Below are 23,046 nucleotides of genomic sequence, written 5' to 3' on the forward strand. Positions count from 1 at the left end.
CTTTTAGATCGCTGTCAAATAGTCCCTCTGGTTGGGCACTTTTTTAAAAACAAAAAACAGGTAAAATAAGAATGTAGGATGATGCTTCCAATATAGCATAGAGTTTTCCAAAATTGAATTATCAAAAATATGCAGTCTTTGCAAGGGGGTATGCTGCTTGAATGGATTGCTCTAAGCAAGGCAATAAATTCCCAATCCTTGTCTTCCACAAATACTCTTTTCCAAAACTAGCTGAGAAAATCACTTTTCCCACTTTGCCAAAAAACAGACAAGCAAACACAAAACGTCCACAATACATCTCTGACATCTTCCTCTTGTGAATTATGCCAGGTGTAAAACCCTCTGGATACCAAACGCAGAGACCGTAAAAAAAATACTGGTCGAAGGAAGCCTCCTTTAATATCTATACAAAGCATTCTAGCCCTTTAAATCTTTTACATTTATTTCCCTTAAGGATCAAATTGGCCTATCTAGGGATATTCTGAATTCAGGGCAACCAAAACAGTATTGGTTAATTATATGGATTTTTAAAAATATAACCGGACCATTTTATAAAAACCAAATCTATTAAGATACATTGGATAAAACTTACAGAAAAAATTGTTAAATGATTTCTTTCAGACTGAAGGATCTTTATCCAATAAGATAGAACCTATTTTCTCAAATCATGTCATGAGCTCTTTATTCCCATCACAGTCAATGCTAATTTCATTTTACAGCAAACAGTAGACATTTATGATAAAACATTTTGAATATAAACTTAAAAATGTGCAGGTGAGCAGAAAGGCTTAAGGACCACTAACAGATAAATGTCTTCATATATGTATGAGGACTACTTCATTAATAATGCATTGTCCTAGACCAGGAATAGATGTCTGTATATTGTAACACTAGACAAGCCTCTTCTTGAGAATATAATCTCTACTATCATTTCATTCCAATCTTCTGAGGTTGTCTTAGCTATAGAAAAAGTAAGAGTGATGGCATGTGGTACTGGAAAGAATGCTAAATTTGGGATTTTTCAAAAATGGTTTCTATTTTTTGAATAGCTGACACATGGCTCAACCAAAATGTAGAAAGAAGTTAATCAGTGAAGTCTCTTCAGTTTTGTCCCTCTGCCACACAGTCCTCCCCACCCCAAAACCTTAACAGACATCTCATTTGTTAGGAGTGTGTACATATGTGTTCCTCTTTCAGACATATTTTAAACATATAAAGAGAATAAATATATTCATTTTTGCCTTCCACTTGTACAGAAATGATGGTATGCATTACATCCATACATAGTGTTTTTCACCTTGATTTTTACTTACAATTCATTTTGGAGACCTTTCCGTATCAATTCATGAAGAGTGTTTTTTTTTTTTTTTAATATCCAAAAGGTATTACATTGTATGGTTGTAACCATTTATTTATTTAACCAGGGCTTTATTAACGGATACTGGATTATTTCCAGTTGTTTCCTATCCTGAACGATAATACTGTTGTGAAAAACCAAGTTCACTTTTTACTTCTCTTGTGTCCAAATATATCTTGAGAGGCCACAAGCAACAGCCTGGATTCTAGACACATATGGCTGGGGTTTGAAGCCTCCCTTCACCACTTACTGCGTGTCCTTGGGCCTGTTAAGTTCTCTGTACAAGTTTCTCATTGGTAAGAACTCAGGTTACTGCAGAGATTAGTGAATGGTTCTATATGGAAACTTCGTAGAAGGATGCCTGGCATACAGTAAATGCTGGATTAGCTGTAGCTATGACTGCTACTGTTACTATCATCATCATCTTAAGGACACATTCCCAGACACAGAATTACTAGGTCAAAAAGGAAATACACGTCAGATTTTGACAGATGTTACCAAAGTGATTTTTTTTTTTACCAAAGTGATCTTCATTAAGGTTCTACAAATTTACATTCCCAACAGTGATGTGTGAATTCAATGTCTACTTCCTCACATGCATGCCAAGAAAGTATTTAAACTTTTTTTGAGTCTGATGAATGAACTGTTACTACAGTGTAGTTTTAAGTTATATTTCTTTTTAGTGAGGAAGGTATTCTGTTCTCCGGATTTCTTTTGGTGTAAATTATCTGTTCAATTCCTTTGTCTATTTTATTTGAAACCTGGAACTTTAATTCGTCTGAATGAATTTGTAGCTCTGTGTACTGTGTCATACTTAGGCTTTCCCTATATAAGAGTTCAAAATATTTTATCTCATAGCTTATAATATGGTTTGATTTTTTGTCCATTTAAATCTTTCATTCATTTGGAAATTATCATGGTGTAAGTTTTGAGCTATAAATCAATGGCTGCTACCCAGTTGTCTCAAATTATTTTACTGAATAATATCTATTTTCTGAAGTGATATGAGATGCCCAGTTCATCATATACTTAATTACCATATTGCCTCTTCTATTTCTGGAGTTGCTATTCTACATCTCTCAATTCGTACCCTTGTAATATTGTTTTACTTTATATTTCAGTATCTGATGGAGCTAATTTGTACTTACACATTAGTCTTTTTCAGATATTGCCTAGTTGTTCATGTTTGGTTTAAAATGAACTTTAAAATCGATTTGCTAATGTAAAAAAAATGTTTTCCTCTTAGCATTTTTTATGGATTGCAATAAGAAATTCAAAGGCTCACTGGAAGACCACTGAAATCTTCATGATGTTTTCTTCTTATCCAAAAATTTAGTGTCTTCTCATTCATTTCAATCTTCTTTTGTGTCTCTCAGGAGCATTTTATTTTTTTTATTTTTTTTTTTTTTTATTTTTTTTTTATTTATTTATGATAGTCACAGAGAGAGAGAGAGAGGCAGAGACACAGGCGGAGGGAGAAGCAGGCTCCATGCACCGGGAGCCTGATGTGGGATTCGATCCCGGGTCTCCAGGATCGCGCCCCAGGCCAAAGGCAGGCGCCAAACCGCTGCGCCACCCAGGGATCCCTCTCAGGAGCATTTTAAAGTTGAATTCTCTTGTTCCCTTTTTTTTATTATTAAAGATTTTATTTAGAGATGGGGTGGGGAGTACACAGGGGAAGGGAGGGGCAGAGAGAGAGAGGGAAAGAGAGAATCTCAAGAAGATCCCAAATAGACTCTACACTGAGTGCGAGCCTGACTTGAGGCTCAGTCCCAGGACTCTGAGATCATGACCTGAACCAAAATCAACAGTCAGATGCTTAACCAAGTGAGCCACCCAAGCACCCCTGCTTGTCTCTTATTCAGTTTATTCCTTGAAATCTTAACTTCTTTCTGTTACTCTTAGATGAGGTCTTTTCTTTTGTCTTTATATTGCAGTATTTATGAAAACTATTTGTCTTTAATAACCAACTACCTTATTGACTTTTCTATTTGTAATAAGTTTTCAGTTGATTCTCTTGGGATTCCAAAAATAGAGTCATATTGGGATCCCTGGGTGGTGCAGCTGTTTGGCGCCTGCCTTTGGCCCAGGGCGCGATCCTGAAGATCCAGGATCAAATCCCATGTCAGGCTCCTGGTGCATGGAGCCTGCTTCTCCCTCTGCCTATGTCTCTGCCTATGTCTCTGCTTCTCTCTCTCTCTCTTTCTTTCTCTCTCTCTCTCTCTGTGTGACTATCATAAATAAAAAAAAATAGAGTCATATCATAGTAATTATTTTACCTACTTTTAAATATTGATACCCTTGCAGTGGCTGGGTGGCTCAGTGGGTTAAGCATCTACTTTCAGCTCAAGTCTTGATCCCAGCCACATGTCAGCCTCCCTGCTCAGTAGGGAGCCTGCTTCTTCCTCTCCCTCTGCCTTTCCACCTGCTTGTACTCTCTCACTCTCTCTCTGTCAACTAAATAAATAAAATCTTTTTTAAAAAAGGCAAGTTTATTAAAACGTAATAATAAAAAAATAAATATTGATACTCCTATCTTCTTTTTATCTATTTGTATTACATAATACTTCTCAAGGCAATGTTAGATAATAGTGAGGATAGGCCTTCTTCTTATCTTAGATAAGATTTTAGCATAAATGCTTGCAGTGTTTCCTCATTAGGAATCATGCTGGTTTGGGGGTTGAGACATGAATTTTAATCACATTCAGAAATTTGCATCTATTTTTATTTTTAATACTATTTGCATCAAAATGTGTGTTGAATTTTGTCAAATGTTTATTTAGCATGTATTAAGATGATCATATATTTTCATTCTTTAGATTTATTAACGGAATCACATATTCATAAATAAATGAATATGAGCCTTCCTTAAAACTCTAATATGAACCTTCATATGAAATTATTTTAGTTTTCTTATTTGGGGCAATTCTTACTGAGTTTGGTACTAGTACTATATTTCCTTTATTTAAAGGAGTTTAGAAATTTTTTTCTTCTGTTCTAGAACAATGTAAGTTATACTGAAACTGTCTATACTTTAAAAGTCTGATAAAATTTTCTAGTAGAACCATCTGATGATAACTTTGAACAGTAACTTCAACAATGCCACTTTCTCATTGTCAGTTTTTGCAGATTATATTTTCCTAGAAAATTATCCATTTTAACTAGGTTTTTTCTTCTTTTTTTAGTCTAGATTTGCAAAGTAGCCATTTACTTTACACCTTTTTTGTCTACTCATGCATTTAAGACTTTCACTTTCCCTCTGAATACTGCCTATGCTGAATCAAATAGGTAGTATGTACAATGTTTTTGTGATGTGTTACACATTCAACATGTTCAATTTCCTCTCTGAGTCAAGAATTGTTGGAATGATTTAAAGAGGTGGGCTTTGTTTACTTCTGTTTTAATTTTTGGATTTTAGAGACTCAATATTTTTGGTTTTGCCATTAAGTTAAAATTTTATAGTATTATGATACAGTTTTATCTGTATTTCCAAATTTTTGAAATTTACTGATATTTTCCTTTTGACCTAACATATGGTCAATTTTTGTGAATGTTTCTGAAGAAGAAAGAGCAGGAAATAGATCTGTGTTTTCCACCTACAACCTTAGTATGTTAATGTATCAATTTTCAACATCATGACTTAAAGTACAGACTCTGAAGTCAGACTGTTAGGATCCAAGTCCCAGATTCACTATTGGGATCTTATGCAAATTACTTAATTTCTATGTTCCTTAATTTTCTCATCTGTAAAATGGCTGTAATGGGAACATCTACCTCTTGGGATTGCTGTTAGGCGAATATGTGCAAAGCATTTATTTCATTGTCTGGAATGAAATCACTATAAACGTATTAGCTGTTACAATTATTTACATTTACCTTGTTAATTATCTAGTTCATCTAGAGCAGCACTGTCCAAATGAAATCTAACACAAATCATGTATGCTATTTATTTTTAAGATTTTAAGTTATCTCTACACCCAATATGGAGCTCAAACGTACAACCCTGAGACCAAGAATCAAATGCTCTGCTGACTGAGCCAGCCAGGTGCCCTCATGTATGCACTTTTAAATCTTATGGTAGCCATGGTAAGAAAGTAGAAGAGGTAAAATTATTTTTAATGGTATATTTTATTCAACTCATTATATCAAAAATCTTATCACTGCAGCATGTAATCAATATTCAAAATTTCTTAAGTAACATATTTTACCTTCTTTTTCGTGTATGTGTACTGTCTTTGAAGTCTGGCATGTTTTATACCTATACTACATTTTAATTTGAACTAGCTACATTTCAAGTGCTTGACAGCCACACTGGGTAGTGCTTGGTGTTTTGGATACATAGGTCTAGAATTTAATTTTTGTGTACTGGGTACTTAGTATATCATGAGCTGAGAACATGAAAATAAATGTCTTTTATCATTAATATATTTCTGTGTCTTTCTTGTTGAATCTCCTATGCTTTTTGTTCTATAAATGTTGATGTTCTGTAATTTGATGAAAAAACAGTGGTAATTATTATATTTTCATTTTGGGCTTTTTTTTTTTTTTTAGCATTAAAATGGGCCTATCTCTCTTTGTGCCTTTTGCCTTGAGTTTAATTTTGTGCAATACTATATTTCTGAGTAATGTTATCTTTGTTTTCATCTACCTGCTATATCTTTGCCTGCTTTTTTAACTTCTCAAGCATCTGACTCACTTATGACAATCTCTCATACACAGCCTAGAACTGGATTTTTCTTTACTAGTCTGTAGTTCAGTTTCGCCCATTTACACAAATATGACAGGTATATTTGAACTCAGTTCTGATTATTTTAGGATTTATTTTCCATTTTTATGGCTTTTATGTATTTATTTTTAAGTATTTTATTTATTTATTCATGAGAGACACACAGAGAGAGGGAGAGACAGAAGCAGGTTCCCTGAGGGGAACCTGATGCAGGACTTGATCCCAGGACCCCAGGTTCAACTCTGACCCAAAGGCAGAAGCTCAACCGCTGAGCCACCCAGGCATCCCCATTTTTATGACTTTTAAATGTTATAAACTCTCTTTGCTTTGGTTTTTGAATTCTGGTATTTAGAAAGATTTAGAGTTTTATTCCAATGTTTACCTTTATAACTATGTGAAGTTGCCTTCACCATATGTTTCTCCAGAATTACTAAGAAAAGTCATTGGAAACCTGGAAATAAGGCCAAAGATGGCTTCACAGCCTTTGGGTCTCATTCTAAAGTACCATCTAACAGTGTAACTAAGAGCCATCTGACTTTCTAGAGCAGTGATTTTCAAATGCAGTATCTAACTAGTAGCATCAGCACCAACATTATCTAAGCACTTGTTAGAAATGCAAGTTCTCAGACCCTACTCCAGACCAGTAAAATCAAACTGTGGATAGAGCCCAGCTATGTGTTTGAGCAAGACCTGCAGAAAATTCTGATACATGAGTAGTGTTTCTCAAACAAGAGCAATTTTGGCCCATAGGGAACACTTTTGACTGTCAGAATTTAAGGGAGAAGAGAATGTGCTACTGGCATCTAGTGGCATACTCTGCAATGTACAGGAGAGCCCTCACCCCTTCCCAGCAAAAAATTATCTGGAAACAAATGTCAGTCAAGCAGAGTTTGAGAAACTCTCTTCTAGGGGAATATAACTTTATTTGTTATACTACTTATTATGGATTAGGATCCAGACGTTAACTTATAGAAAACTTCAAAAGATGCAAATGATTTTTGTCTGGTAGAGATTCAACTTATTTCTATGCAGTAGAGAAGATCATCTAAATCTTAGGGTTGAATTGCCCTGCAGGATATTGTGTTAGCTCTCTATTATTATGTGACAAAATGCAGTAAAATTTAGTAGCTTAAAACAACACTAAGCATTTATTGTTATGGTTTCTGTGGATTGGGAATTTACTAAGTGGCTTTGATATGCAGAGAAACAATTTTCAGATGCTCTGTAACACTGTGGCTTGTTTTCATGTGAGAGGTCTTCTGACATCTGTTTATCCTTTTTTTTCCCCTCTACTATGCGCCTGGGTTTTTGTTTTGTCTTGTTTTTAATTTTGAGCTTTTATCCAAAATTTGTGGGAAGTTAATTTAGGGAAGGAGCCAGAATAATGTTCAGGCCAGGTGAAATTTGTCATGATCCTGGGTTTTGCATGTAAGTTCAATTAGCAAAAGCTAATTGGCAGAGATTGGCAACTGTGGGGTTTTTTTTGTGTTTTTTTTGTTGTTGTTGTTTTTGTTTTTTGTTTTTTTTGTTTTTAACCCCAAGACTGAAGCACTCTGCTATGGTAAAGACAGATGGTTTTCTTGCAAATATTCCCTGTGTGCTCTGCTTCTTCTGCTTCTCAGAACCAAACCAGGTCCAGGAAGCTCCTGGCACTGGCTGGTACATGCATTCCTTTTGTTGTGAACAAAGGATTGAGGATACACACTTCAGAATGTACCTGTGTGTTGAGAGGGATGCTTATATGGCCTGATGTTTGTTTATAATCTCTTTACTACAGCAGCCTCTCCCCAGGTCCTCCTGCAACCTCTGATCAATCTCTCTGTTGCTTTGGGCATCTTTCCTGTTGGCCTAGGATTTCAGATCTCTCCTGGTTGCTCTGCATATGGAACTTGTTTCTTATTTTTATTCTGGTTGTTGTTTTTTAGTGATTTTCAGTAAGATTAGATAATAATTTCTTTTTCCCAACTTTTTAAACTACAAAACTTCAGAAAAGCATAAGAAATAGCACCATGAGGGGATCCCTGGGTGGCTCAGGGGTTTGGCGCCTGCCTTCAGCCCAGGGCGTGATCCTGGAGTCCTGGGATTGAGTCCCGCATCAGTCTCCCTGCATGGATCCTGCTTCTCCCTCTGCCTGTGTCTCTGCCTCTCTCTCAGTCTATGTCTCTCATGAATAAATAAAAACTTTAAAAAAAAAAAAGAAAAGAAATAGCACCATGAATATCTATAGACCCTTTAATAAGTTAACATATACAGTATTCCCTATCAGCGGGGAACGTGTTCCAAAACCCCCAGTGGATGCCTGAAACCGCAGATAGTACTGAACATGTGTTTTCTCTTCTCCAAATGTACCTCTGATAAATTTTAATTTATAAATTAGGCACAGTAAGACATTAACAACAAATAATAAGAACATAAAATACTATAATGAAAGTTATATAAAAGTGGTCTCTCTTCTCTCAAAATATCTTCTTGTGCTGTACTCACCCTTAGTCATCTTGTGAGGATGTGTCTCAACACTGCCCGCGTGTTGAGACAAAATGACGTGAGTGAAGCCCACAATACTGAATGCTGTGGTGTCTGACATACCATTAGGCTACTACTGATCTTTGACCTTCTGACAATGGGTCAGAAGAAGCGCCTGCTTCCAATGGCTTTGATTTTAGGTAACTGGAACTGTGGAAATCTGAACTACAGAGAAGGGGACTGCTATCCATATTTAAATTTCCCTAATTGCTGCCTCCAAAGTGTCTGCTTTATTTGTTGATCCAGAATCCCATCAAGGTTTACAATATTGTATGTGACTGTTGTGTTTCATTTGGTTAACGCATTTCATTTGATCCAGAACTACTCAGTCTCTTATTTATTTATTTATTTATTTATTTATTTATTTATTTATTTACTTATTTATTTATGAGAGTGAGCACAAGCAAGGGGAGCAGCAAATGGAGAGGGAGAAGCAGACTCCCCGCTGAGCATGGAGCCTGATGTGGGGCTCAGTCCCAGGACCCCAAGATCTTGACCTGAGCTGAAGACAGACGCTTAACCAGCTGAGCCACCCAGGTGCCCTAGCCCTTCTATTTTTTTTAATGACGTTTTATTTTTGAAGTGTTCAAGCCACCTGCCTTAGAGAATGCCCCAAGCAATGTTTTCCTTATGCTGTTTTGCATAAACCACAAGTCACTTAGTTTCTGAATAGATATGAATTCCAAGTGCTTGTTTTTAACATTTTAAAAAGAAAATAAAGTAGATACTTTTGTTTGAGGTCTGAGTACACTCTAGACTTCAGCAAGTTTTGGATGCAACTTGGAGGAAATGATTTCCGATGAGCCTTAAATCCCAAGTAGTTTCCTATCATTACCACCTTCGCTAGATGTAAAATATATTCTGGTTATCAAATGAATGGTGTACTTTTTATTTTAAAAATAATTGTTTTCCTCGTCTGTCTCTATTAAACTAAATTCCTTCAAGAGCCAACCTCTTTTTTTTTTTTTTTTAAGAGCCAACCTCTTAAACCTAAGCTAGACATTGACCTATATTTCTCTTAACTCATTTGCATTTTACCCATTTGGTTTCTTAGTCTTGCCTACCTCTATTCAAACAGAGAGAGAATAGCCAATTTTAGGAAACTGACCAGAATTAACCCTACACACACATAATGCCAGAAATAAGAAAAACCCCTTAAATATTTTTCATTTATATTTCTCATTTAAATAATTGTTTTTGGTACAGAAGTTAGTTAAATGTTGGATATAGAGCTTCCAAAGTACACAACCGCGTAGACATAGAGTCTGGGATCCTGTAGACAATTTTAGAAAAGAACCCTGCATAACTGCAAAGTAATATTGACTGACTTACTATGTCTTTCCAAAGTACTTTTACACATATGATTCGACTTGATCTTTACAAGAGCTCTGTGAGGTAGTTGAGGAAGGGGTGAAATCTCTCTTTTTCAAATGAGGAAACTGAGGTTCAAACAGAGTACATGACTTGCCCAGGGTCTCGTAACTACAACTGGCAGTGATGGGATTTAAATCTGATTGCGGATTGCATGCCAGAGCCATATGGCCATATGTTCTTTGAATTTATGTCCTCAAAAATCAATATGTTTATTTTAGGTATGCTAAGGTTTCTATCATCAAGAACAGTTTGGTGCTCCCTTCTGTAGGAGTCCTGCCTTCGTTGTGAAACAGCAAGCCCTTTGGACCTTTGGAGGGACTCTGTTACCATGGATATTTGGGAATGTTATTGCTTCAGGAGGCTGCCACTAATACCAATTAGGGCCACCCTCTAGCTAGGCAAATCTAAAGATCAATCCAATCAGTACATCCTTCAAGGAAGACTCAGTTGCAGTGCCCAAACTATTCTCTCCAGGGACTTGATAATAGTCACTGTTAAGAGTCTGATTTTGCTTTTGCCTTTCACCAAAAAGGTGGTGGTGACCATTAAACCTATAAAAGGGAGGCCTGGAGGGACCAAACATAACAGTTCTTTTTGCTTCACCATGGGTTTGCCTAATTTACTTATCTTACTGATAATGGGAAACTGACAGATTAGAACCATCAGAGTTACCACTGGTTGTGAGTAAATAATATAATCAAAATTATAAAGCAGCTTCATTATGGACACAGAGTCCTCTTCAACAAAATTATAATACTAGTGTGTGTGTGCATGTGTGTGTATGTATACCCATATACACACATATACATATTTTGTTTTCTTTGTTGTTTGTATTTATTTGTTTTTTATTTGAGGTACATTTCTTATGTTCATCATAGGAAGGCTGACAATATAAAATTCTTAGATATGAAAACTCAAAAATAACCCAAACTAAGTGATGAGTCAAATAATTCCTTTGAGAGGAAAAAGAACAATCCAAATTTTCTTCTTGAATTTTCTTAAAATTAAAAAAACACACGTTTAAGGTACTTAAATGGCCATTTTCTATTTTTAATTTTGTTAACACATATTTCATTGCATTTGGGAAGAGGAATAGATACTATATATACATAAAGCCAACACTTGGGGATGGCTGCTTGCTTTCTGAGGTTCTTTGCAAATGGTGAGCAAGTTCTCTTATTACATAGCTTGTTCAAAGCACCCTCAACTAATAACTTCATTTAATTCGCAATATTTCTGCAAATCAATTTCTCAATCTGTTTGGCACAATGAAGTCTGTCCTAGCAAATCTGGAATTGTACTTTAAGGAACCATTTCTCCTGAGGATAGAGATTAAATATTGCTTGTCTTTGTGCGTTTTAGCACAGGACCTGCCTAAAGCAGGTGGTCAAATGTTTGCTGAGGAGAACTGTCCTTAATTTTATCTAATGGAAAAAGAGAAGAAAGGCATTTATTTACTGAAGTGACTGCCCCAAATATAAATAAATTCAATCTTGTATGGTTTATACATTTAAACTTCCAATGAAGACCAGTGCACTTCTGTGGGGCCATAATTTCACACTGGCCACATGGCAGCAGGTCACTCCCCTCGTCCACTGGCTCAATCCAATCTCTATTTGAACACGTTGAACTAAGTTCTCTCTCCTCTAATCATGTAAAAAACAGACCCACGTGTAGCTCTGTAGGTCAAAGGGAGACATTGAAAATACTGATACCTTAAAAGCTAAATAAAATATTAATCAAAGGTTGTTTCTGAGGATTTGATTTCTATGACTACTCTTTAATTATGGATGGCAATTTCTTCGGAAGAGGACAAAAGTTCTCTTTTATAATCAAAACTTTTCTTTTTTTTAACAAACAAAGTTCTTAAAACTGTTTTGAATTTTTAAAGATTGTTGGTTGTTTTTCATTTCACTAAGTGGTTTGCTTGTTGGTTTGCTTCTCTCCTAAATTTTATCCCCCAAAACTTTAATTGATTTTGTAATCACTATCCACATTTCTTACTGGCGGTCTTAACAGGAGTCTTAAGAAAAATGGCTAAACATAGCTGAGGCAAGTATACTTAATTTTCCCCCACAGCAATTATAAATATCAGGAGATTTTCATGGCTGTGTCATAGCTTCCTTAGGATGCAGAATTGGTAAGACTTATGTGAACATAAATGTATGACCTGTTACACATTGTGACAGCGACTGTAGGGTAAGAACAATGTAAACATCTCTTTACGTTAGAAGAACCACCTCATTCCAGGATCTGAAGAGCTTTCTTGTCCCCTCAAGAAAATAAGTCCTGGTCCCATCCAAAAAGCACACAAAAAAAGACCTCTATATTGACTCCTCCCCCACCAAAAGTTTATAAAAAATACTGAAATAATATTCTCACAAAAAAGTAGAGTTCAGAGAATGAGTATCAAGTACATGCAGAAAAGCTTTCACTTCACTCATATATAAATGGCTCTAGAGAAAGATATAGGAGAAATCTACTAACTACATCACCCAGTCTTGGTGGCACCTGACTAGGGCCTGGGGAGGAGGAAATAAATAGTTCATAGGGTAAATCCTCTGTCCCATAGTCTAATCAGAGAGACCCCATGGTGTCACCAAGCAGTATAAGTCCCAGATATCTTTTCAGATAACTTCCTGAGTTGGAGTGTTCTTCAGAGTTTCTCATCTTGCTCCTTCCAAATGCTGACATCATCGCCTCCAGTGTCCTCAGCCTGAAGTCAGCCATCCTGCAACATGAATCAGAACCTGTTGTATGGCTGGGTCACACTTAATAAAACAAGAATATTCTTAGAAAGCAGTTTATCAGTTACATTTGAGGGAACATCTGAAATGATCACTTTGATCAAATGATCAAGCACTTTGTACTCTGAAGATTTAGAGGGAATTAAAAGATCATGTAGTCTACACAGCACATAAAATCTTAAATCTTAGAGTTCAACAAGTTTGCTTACATTAATGTTTCCTAAGAGGGGCTCCACAAAACACTGGTCTATGAAATGTTTCTTGTTGAGGTTTCTCTCTTAGAAAAACACAATGTAAACTTGGGTAAGAGCACTGAGAAAATTTGTATGAGAGAAAAGATACATATCTATATAGGTATATGTAGAGATATGCAGAGAGAGCTATGCATAAACATATCAAAACTTACAATAAACTGCATAAGACTTAAGATAATTTCTGGCCTCCTTATTAATTGTCTTCAATGAGGAAAGAACTAGAGGAATTTGGGTTAAAGGTCACTGGAGTTTTTCTCATCACAGGAAACCAAGGGGACTGTGTATTTAGGTCTCCTAAAGAGTGGAATGTGAAGGACCACCCATAAGAATAAAGAGCACTGGCTTGATTCAATAGGTTCTCTGCCTAACCCAATAATTCTGTTTATGAGAAAGACTCCATAGGGAGGCTATGGCTGCCCTCCATGGCATGGCTTGAAAGGTTAGGAATATGACACTGATTTCCCCAAATCTTTTTTCTTAATACACTACGGACTGTTGACTAATAAATTTATCTAAGTCTATCTTGAATCAATTTATATATTCAGCTTATTCTAACAAATTCCACATGCTTCCAATCTGCTTTGGATGATGTGAATGTCATTTTTATGTGGAGCCAGGGCCTGGCTTATAGAACCTTCAGGCTCCTATGTCTCTGATTCTCACCACCCCTTCTTTTCCATGATGCTGTCAAAAGACTTTTTTTGCGGGTGTTGGGGGTGGTAAGGGCAAAAGTTTCCAACTCTTCTTCTCTATCTGCAAGTCTTTTGCTTCCACTGCCCATCAACCTCCCTCCCCTACCCTGATTCTAGCTTGGAAAACTAAACTGATACAGGTACTGGCCTATTGGATACACACAGTGAGTCATGGATCCCTGGGACATCATATCAGTTCACAGAAATGACAGCCTCACTAAGCTTTGGAATCCATCTGGTTCAATTTTATATATGAGGGAATTGAGGAGCAAAGAGAAGAAATCATTTGCCTGGGATCATATAACAAGCCAAGAGCAAGATGAAAAGTGGTACGTGTTAATGTGCAACCACTCAGCTCTCAAAACTAGTAGGCTAGGGGTACCTGGGTGGCTCAGTGGATTGGGCATCTGCTTTCAGTTTAGGTCATGATCGCAAGGTCTGGGGATCAAGCTGCATGTTGAACTCCCTGTTCAGTGAGGAGCCTGCTTCTCCCTCTCTCTCTCTTTCATTCTCTCTCAAATAAATAAATAAAATCTTTAAAAAAAAAAAAAAAAACCTACTAGGCTGTCTCCTGGACTCACTAAAACGCTTGTCTCAGCCCCTTTTAGCCTCCTTCTTGTGATTTTACTTGTGCTTTGACCCAGAACTGACCTCACCATCCTGTCTGGTCTCACCCACGTCTGCTTCATCCTGGTCAGGCTCAAACTCGGTACCCCGGTCCACAACATCCACACCAGCCTGCACCCTGGGCTTCTCATTTTCCCACTTGGCAAAACCTTTGTCCTTTGCTGCTTTGTCATGGAACTTGGATTTCATTTTGGGGAAGGTATGCGACCCTGAGTCCCCCCAGCCAGCCTCTGACCATACAGGCTCGGTCTGAGTGGCCTGGCTGGTGGTAGCCCTCTGCAGCCTCACAGAGATCTTGCGAGAAGAGCCTGTAACCAGTGTGATGGCTCTGCTGTCCAGGTCTCGGTGTCCTGCAGCCACGCCTGGGAACTCGAACACCTCATCCTGCACTGGAAGAGGAGAGACTGTTGTGATTATTTGACATCTGATTGCTTTAGAGCAAACTGTCAAAGCTGGTGCAAATCACAGGAGTCCGATGAGCAAGTCCGATGTCCCTAGAAGGACAGACCAGAGATGGACCCAAACTGCCTGCAGGTGAAATGCATAGACGTGAGACCTGAGAGCAGAGAGAAGCAGGTGGGAGTCAAGGGTATAGCCATAGCTACTCACCCTGAAGTAGGGTGTGTATAATGACTCTGATCTTGGTGTTTATAATGACTCTGACCAGGTTCAGATCCAGAACCCAATGAAAGTCCAATATGGAAAGATGAGCAGAAGGAAATTGAGGTAGAAAAGAAAGCAGAGGATCTTACCTGGGGGCAATGAGGGGCTTCCAGGCAGTGACCCATGACTACTGCCCAAGGAGGGAGCACGGGCAAATCTCCTACAGGCCAGAACCAGGAGGTCTTTGCACTGTTTGTGACAATTGGCTCCACAGTCTGAAAAATCACCAAGTATCACAAACGATTAGTGGCAACCATGTGCACCTGGTGCTGACTGGGCTGCCAGGGTGCCCCTGAGCTGTTGGCTGTGCCCTCCCCCTTCCCTGCTTCATGTTGACTCAGAGTCCAGCTCAGGCCTGCAGAGTGTGTCTAGGGACCAGAGAAAGGCCAGTGGGACTTACTTGCCTCCCCAGGGTTCCTCTCACACTTGCTCAACTTCTCCCTCTACACAATTCATTGAGGCGCTGGGGAGCAAAACAGCAGGGCATAGACCTAGCAGGGAGTTGCCTTTGCCCCAAACTAAATGCCAATTCCATGGGACTGGGGTTGTCTCCCAGGCTCCACCAAGAGGCTCCTTGAGCCAGAATGAGGGAAAGAAACCCCAACTTCTAGTGTCTTCTAGGCCCAACAGCTGCCTCTGCTCATTTACAGTCAGGTATCCCTTTATTCAGTATCTGCCTGCATTTTATTATTCTTCTTCATTCCTTTAATTTTTTTAAAAGATTTTTTTTATTTATTCATGAGAGACACAGAGAGAGGCAGAGACATAGGCAGAGGGAGAAGCAGGTTCCCTGCAGGGAGCCTGATGCAGGACTTGATCCCAGGACTCCGGGATCACGACCTGAGCCAAAGGCAGATGCTCAACCACCGAGCCACCCAGGCATCCCCCTCAAAATCTTTTCTAGAACAAAGGATCTTATCTCCTGATTCCTCTCTTTGCATAGAAACAGAAAACAAGATGGGCTTATGCCCAATAACATATTCTAGATTTGATTATGGCTTTGAAATGGCAGCCTGTAAAATGGAGTCTGTAAAACTCTCATTAGAATGCTTTAGTTAAGAAAGTAGACTATAAATTGCTACTTAGAGTAGAAAACCTGGGCTGCTTTGCAAAAGAGAAACACAGTTATTTCCCATAGAGGGTTCTACATTTCTCTTAGAATGAACAGATAGGATCATTTTAAAGAGCGTCTTTCTCCTATCAAAGAGGACCTTTCTAATTCTTTCCAATACTTGCTTTCCCCTCAAATGATCTTATTTCAAATACTCTTGTAATGACACCATGGAAAGACTAAATTATAATGAAATGTTGTCTATTTTAATTAATTTTTAACATTCTTTTGCCTTTAAGAGAAAATACTGTATATACACAGATGATCCAAGGGTTTAATTGATTTTCATCTTCATAAAAGTGTGTTTATATGTGTGTGTGTGTGTCTGTCTTTAGAGGATAAGGGTCAGAAACCAGAATAAAACTAAAGCTAGGTGGTAAGATATCTTTGCTGTATCTTTGCTACTTGAAAGTACCAATCCAAGTTACACTCAGACAACTAATACCAAGAACTAAAGGGAAGGTTTTTGAGATGAAAAGGTGGCTCCCATTGAGCTTCCGGAAACTCTGTTCATACAACACGAGGACCAAATCCTAAAAGATAGCTAGGAAAAAAAGTCACCAAAAGGCAATTGTATTAATCTGAAGGCATTCTGTAATGAAAATGTTTTCTTTTGTAGTGATATCTTTCAAGAGCATTGTCAGATTCTTAAAACCATCAGTAAACTATCCATTAATTTCTTTATTTAAACACCAATAATATATGGCGGGTGGGGAGATGGGGTCACTGGGTGATAGGCATTAAGGAGGGCACATGATGTAATAAGCACTGGGTGTTATATGCAACTGATGAATCACTAAACTCTATCCCTGAAACTAATAAAAGAGTATATGCTAATTAATTGATTTTAAGTAAAATTTAAAAATAAACATCAATAATATATAATGATCATATAGGCACTAGTGGCAAGAGTCCTAAGTGCCTATTTATATGCATGTATATTGCATTTATCAAGTATATATTTTTTTATTTGTTAATAAACTTCAATTAAATGGGGAACCATATGAACAAATTCATTGAAAGGGACAAAAATAAGTTTTAAGGAGAAACCTTAAATCTGTTTTTCATCCATCATCTGTGATTTAGTGGCAAAAGGAATAGCTAGCTCTATGTGAGAGCAGAAAGAAAGGTATATGTATTACAAGAATGAGTATGTGCTTATTCCCATGAAGGACAAAGTTCTTTTATATGGTATTTTAGTTAGGCCTTTTCCACTCCAAAATTCTCACCCTAACTGTGTGATGTTTCACAAGACATCCTAGTGAAGAGGCCACATGTCTGTGGGTTGATAAGGGTGGTTTGCTTGCTCTTGCAAGCAAGAATTGTGAAATTCTGATTGAGGTTATCCAGAACTGCAGGGATTTTTTTTTCCCTAGACACATTACCTTCTTCGGTTGCCAGTGGCCCAAAGACCTGAGTTCTCCAAGATGCCAAGAGTTTCTGTAGCTTCCTCAGACACACTGACATTTTAACATTTTACAACATAACGTTTATTTACCTTTGCATTTGTATCCTTGCTTGATTATGCCCCAGAGCTGTAACAAAAGACAAAAGAATGTCAGAGAATCTGAATTAAAATCTGGAAAAAACAAAACAAAACAAGGCCAGAGAGAAGGAAGTCCTGGGAAGCATGATGGCTGGTAGAGCACAAACAGGATGTAACTGATCCTGACACCCTTCCTGTCAGATAGAAGAATGGTCTCCTAGCTCACTCCAGCTGGGGTGATAACAGTTGTGCTTCCCTTTTCTATCTGAAAGCCAGATGGGAGCCGGGATGGGATACTGATGTTGGTACATTTATTGGACCTTGGTATCATGCACTCTCAGCAAAATTTACTGGGGAGACTCACTGTTCTTGGAAGCCCCCAGCTCCCTCTGCCTTCTTTTTAATCACTCCAGCTGCTCTTAGCGCCCCCTACAGGAAATTAAGCAAACTACATGGTGCATATCCCACTAAAGCACTCGCGTGGTACCAGGCTCTTTTCTGAGTAGCATTTGTACCCTGAAAGAATACAAAGAAGGAAAAGATCTATCTGTTCACGTAGTCATTCTCTGATTGCTCAGTGTTTGGCCTGTGCCAGGGCTCAGGGAGATGCAGAAAGCTTTCAGATTGTGCCAACCCCAGAGGAAGTAGGATGTAGGAAGTGACAAGTGCCTCTGGAGAGATGTGAGGGCCTACAGTTTAAGGAGGGGTGTTTCCTTAGGGGGTTCAGGGGATCATCCTGGTGGTGGTGTGTTCTTCCCCATGCCTTCCACAGCATTGCTCATGGATCCCAGGGAAACAGAAACATAAATATTAATGAATTCAGTGGGCTTAGCTTTAAGCTGGAAGAACTCCATTTGTAACCTTTTAGTGGTTATGTTAGGTGACTGATACCTGGTTAATAAAATGATCCTAAAAGAAACAGGGCCGGTGGTATATGGGGGCTGATGGGAGTGTCATTTACCTCTATGATAGGGGAACAATGCCCTGAGAGTGGTCATTATGACCCGCTCTATAAGAAGAATAAATAAATAAATAAATAAATAAATAAATAAATGCCAGTAAATAAAATAAATGTCAATGTCAAGTGACTCGAGGGTGTCAGGAAGACCAATCCTTACCCTCTTTCTGACAAGGAAATTTCACCAGTAGTAAGTGATTCTTTTGAGTCTTAAAAGTTATCATGTCCTCCCGAGTACATTATTAAGTTGCAAATGTATGCTGGGAAGGTAGGATTATTAAGACAACTGATTGGAAGCAAGGCCTCAGTTACCTCGGATGACTGGAAGAGGATAAGGAACAGTCTATCCAGAAAGGGGAAGGGGCATCAGGGTAATCACATCATGCCAGAACTACAGGGATCTTCAAGATAATCTAGTTTGCTTCTCTCCTATAACAAGTGAGTGGGATGACCCAGAAAATTAAATAATCTGCAAGGTCGCGCATCTGGGAAACTTTGCAATGGTAAGAAATCCTTTGCTCACAGAGCCCTTGGTGACAGCAATAACAATAATAATGACAGCTAACATTTATTGAACTTTTGTTTTGTGAGAGGCACTGTTTTAAGCTTTTCTAGTTAATGTATATTAACTCATTGCATGCTATGTATATTTAGACTGAGCAATAGACAGGTGATGTCACTTGGCAAGGTCTCATTGCTAGTAAGAAAAGAAGAATGTGTCACAGGAGGGAAAGACATGAAGCCACTACTCCTGGGTGTTTTATGTGTGAGCAAAAGCCACTGATCTAGGACAAGAGAAGTTAAGATTTGAGAAGAAGCATTCTAATATCCAGATATGGCACATTATCAGCATAGCTGCAGGAACTGCTAGAAAAGATAGAGTGAAGCCTGAGTCCTATCAGGAGGGAAACTCAGGGCATTGCTTGTTAACGTTCCTTAATAATGAAGAGACAACACAAGACAGGAAGAGGCTCTGGGTCACTGTCACTGCCAGCCAAGGACAGGAGATAGTGACCTCATGTGGATGGGTGTATAAGACTATTTCCCCAGGCTTTGATGTGAGACTTCAGGTTGCTTTAAGATTTGAAGGGAGTACAATGTCAGGAGCACTGGGAGCGTATATGAGTCATGGGCCTGCTGCTAATGCTCCCTGTGATCTTACAGAAATCACTTATCTTCCCCAGACCTCAAAACAAGGGAATTAGCAAAATTCTTCAGTTCGGGAATTCTGAAATAAATGGATTTCAAATAGTGTTTGTTTTGCTTACCCCTAAAATGGAATTTATTTCAAAGGCAGGTGGTCCAGGCACCAAAAAATAGTTGCTTGCCTTCCCCTACAATTCCTTTCGATGACACATCTAAACTTATAAATCCCTCTGAAAACCAATGGACTTAAAAAAAAAGTGTGTGTGAATAAAGATCAAATCAAATCTCATCCATTGAAATTAAATATATTTTGAAGAATAAAAAGGGCTATTAAAACATTAAATGACTTAATTTCAATTAAACTCTAAAATATTAAAGAGCACTCAAGAGGAGAAGTATTTATTCTGAGCTACATGACGGGCAACACGTCTGATGTCATTTAAGTATCGCAACAACATGGCAGGATGTGTGCTTGAACACAAACTCCTGTCCTTGGGGCCCCCTAAAGCCAGTCCTTCAAGCTTGGGATGAGAAAAGTGTAATTTCTGCAGCAGTGCATAATATCAGCTGTGAATTCAGAGGAGTCACCAGTGGACACAATGGCTGAATAAAGCTAACATAACTGAGCTCTGGCATTTGGACAAAGGAGCAATAGCCATGCTGGCTGCTGGGCCATCCTCACCTACAGGATCACATTTTCATCTTCTACAATTCGGGTAACAACTAGAGTTTCAGGGCGCATGAGTCTTTGTTCAATATCAGGGCCAAAGCTGCCCTTAGTTGCAAAGAATTATCAAATGTGGGGAAACAAAGTGTAGGAAGCCGTGTAGGTAGAGCGCAGGATTTAGAGTCAGAACACCTGTGTTTGAGTCCCGGCTCTGGTGATTACTGACTGTATGATCCTGGAAACCTGACTTATCCTCTCTGGACCTCGCTGTCTTACTAGGCAAATGGGGAGAATAAAATGTCCACTTCATGAGCGAGTGCTGAGGATTAATTACACTAACGTCTATGGAAGCACTTCATTACTGTCAAGTGCCAAGTAAATGTTATTTATTATTATAACCATCTTCCCTCCAAAAAGATTTCTTCCTTTTTGGGTTATGAATTATTGAGCCATGCCATGATGGATTTCTAGTGACTGACATCACATGAAACAAGAACTGGGAAGAACTGGCTAAGATAAATACTCCCCTTAATTGCACCTGCTATGAGTATTAGCACTGAATGCCAAGGCTCATTGGGCAGAAACTTGCCTTGGCAGGGATTAACAGACAAACTGCTCTCTTGAGTTAACAAGCCTCATCATCCTTCTCTGTCATCAGCCCTGCATTCCTAGAAAGAACATAGTGAAACCTGCAGATCTTGCTTTTGTTTTTAACTTAATTTTTAATTTCAGGGAGCCATCATATTTTACTTCTGATCTAAAGCAGACAATACTCTGTTGGTGTATCATTTTCCTACCTTCTCAGAATGAGGCACGGATAACTACCCACAAGAGAAAACAATAGAAAACAGACTTACAAATCCTGCACAGTGTTCACAGAAGGTTGGCTTGAGATAGGTCATCTCCTGAAAATTATGGACAAATCCCGGTCCCATCTTACAGTGTAATTGGGATTTAGCTCGTAGGAAGTAAGCCATCATTTCATCTTTACTAATTAGGCCATCCCTGTGAAGAGAATCAGAAAAAGGAGGGGTCTTTGAAGATCATGTTGCTAAGTGGCTGACACACTTTAATCACCCAACCCTCCAAACCTTTGTGGCCAAAAGTGGGTGGGGAGTGATGTTCTTTCTGAAAGGAGAGAACCTCAAAGACAGCATTTAGTGTCAAAGGCTTTCTTAGTAAGGAGGAGATATGTACATATATCCTAGGCACTGTACTACGGAAAGTCTCCTTCATTTCCAAATGGTAGTTTCCAGAAGGAAAACTTTTTTCTAGCCCATACCTAGCAATAGGGTGTGTAAGAATTGGGTTGCTGGAGAAAGGCAGCAAACTGTAATAACTGGGTCACCATGCTCAAGTTCATTCAGCCTGATGTCATCCAGGCCACTATTATTAGTAATCTCTCATTCATATGTTACTGGCTTATAGACCATTTGCCAGCACAATTCCCCCAGATCTTTTTCACAAAGAACCCTCCAGACTTCTAGTTTACCAAGAGATCAAATCCACCTGAAGTAGGTGATCTTCACACGGCTTCTCTCCACATCAGAATGTACTGGAGGCCACACCCTTCTGTGCCAATTCAGAATCCCTTTTTATCTTCTTGGGTCCTCCCATCTCTGAGGAAATCAGGCTCCCATCTCCCACCCTGCAGCCTCCCAGGATGCGGCTCCTTCCAGGTTCTGTTCAGTTTCTTCACCTCTGTATACAAATATGCTCACAACTCCCTCGCCTGGAAAATGTCTTTCCTCAGCCTTGCTTCCATCCCATGTACCTGTTTTTTCCCTTTCCCTTTTCTTACTCCCAAAGTATTCAAAAAGAATATTCATTAGAGATTCCCCCCCCCCCCTTCGATTACTCTTCACTCCAAATAACCAGGCTTCTAGCCCTACTATTCTATTGAAACTGTCCTCAGTGGCCTTCTCACCCCTTGAAGTTGTAGGCCTCCTGGGCTGCATGTGGCATGGGGACATGCTTCTTCTTTGGTGATCCTCTCCTCCATGTACCCCTGTGATTCCACACAGCCCAGTTTCTCTCCTGCCTCCCATGCTCCTCTTTCTCTGGCTCTCTTATAGGATCAACTTCTTCCTTTTAGCTGCATGGTATGTGGTAGCGGGTAAGAGTCCCCAAAGCTGCCCTCCTCAGGCCCCAACCTCATGTTCTTCTCAACTTTCGCATCAGAATTTGCTCACATGCCTGGGACTCCAGCTTGCCTGGCTGGGCTGAAGAGCTAGCAATGTATACCTCTGCAACTGTTCTGCTGAACCTTGGTATCATATCTACACCTTACTAGAATCTCCTGGATGTTCTACTCGCCTCTCAAAATTGACATATCTCAGCTTGTCTGACAAAAATCATGTAAGCTATGAATATTTCAAACCTTCATTTTTAGAAAAAAAACATTTTTATATATCTTTGCTGGGACAGTGTCTGGTCCATCTAAAGAATTGGCAGAAAAAAAAGAGGTGAAGAGTAGGAAGTGATTTTAAGTTCATGTCCTCACACATGTTCCTGACAGAAACAAACTAAGGGAAGTAGATAGTTAGCAGGTAACTTAAATTTTATTTTGTAAAAGAAGTTTATGTTTCTAACAATTTATTTCAAATTATTCTTTGTTCTAGATATGCAATGAAGATGAATTAAGGTTTTAAGGTGTTTGTGATAAAATACCAAGGCTTTCCTTGGTGTATTGAATTACTTACAGATTTAATTTTT

At 38.5% G+C, this 23,046-nt stretch overlaps 1 protein-coding gene across 7 annotated transcripts in view; it reads right to left on the reverse strand.

Moving 5' to 3' along the window:
- Positions 1–10,790: 10,790 nt before the first annotated feature.
- Positions 10,791–23,046, reverse strand: part of RASGRP3 (RAS guanyl releasing protein 3) — a 99,647-nt gene continuing 87,391 nt past the window's right edge. For 4 of the 7 annotated variants that reach the window (XM_026016031.2, XM_072767316.1, XM_072767315.1 and 1 more), the window contains 5 exons: positions 21,189–21,336; positions 17,573–17,609; positions 15,053–15,178; positions 14,325–14,689; positions 10,791–12,711 (listed from right to left, as the gene is read on the reverse strand). In XM_026016031.2, coding sequence (XP_025871816.1) covers positions 12,703–12,711; positions 14,325–14,689; positions 15,053–15,178; positions 17,573–17,609; positions 21,189–21,336 — 685 coding nt within the window. In that variant the 3' untranslated portion in view covers positions 10,791–12,702. The remainder of the gene's footprint in view (positions 12,712–14,324; positions 14,690–15,052; positions 15,179–17,572; positions 17,610–21,188; positions 21,337–23,046) is intronic. The other 3 variants (XM_072767318.1, XM_072767319.1, XM_026016032.2) reach the window with 1 other exon arrangement.

The sequence above is a fragment of the Vulpes vulpes genome, chromosome 8 (assembly GCF_048418805.1).
Source record: "Vulpes vulpes isolate BD-2025 chromosome 8, VulVul3, whole genome shotgun sequence".
Taxonomy (NCBI): Eukaryota; Metazoa; Chordata; class Mammalia; order Carnivora; family Canidae; genus Vulpes; species Vulpes vulpes.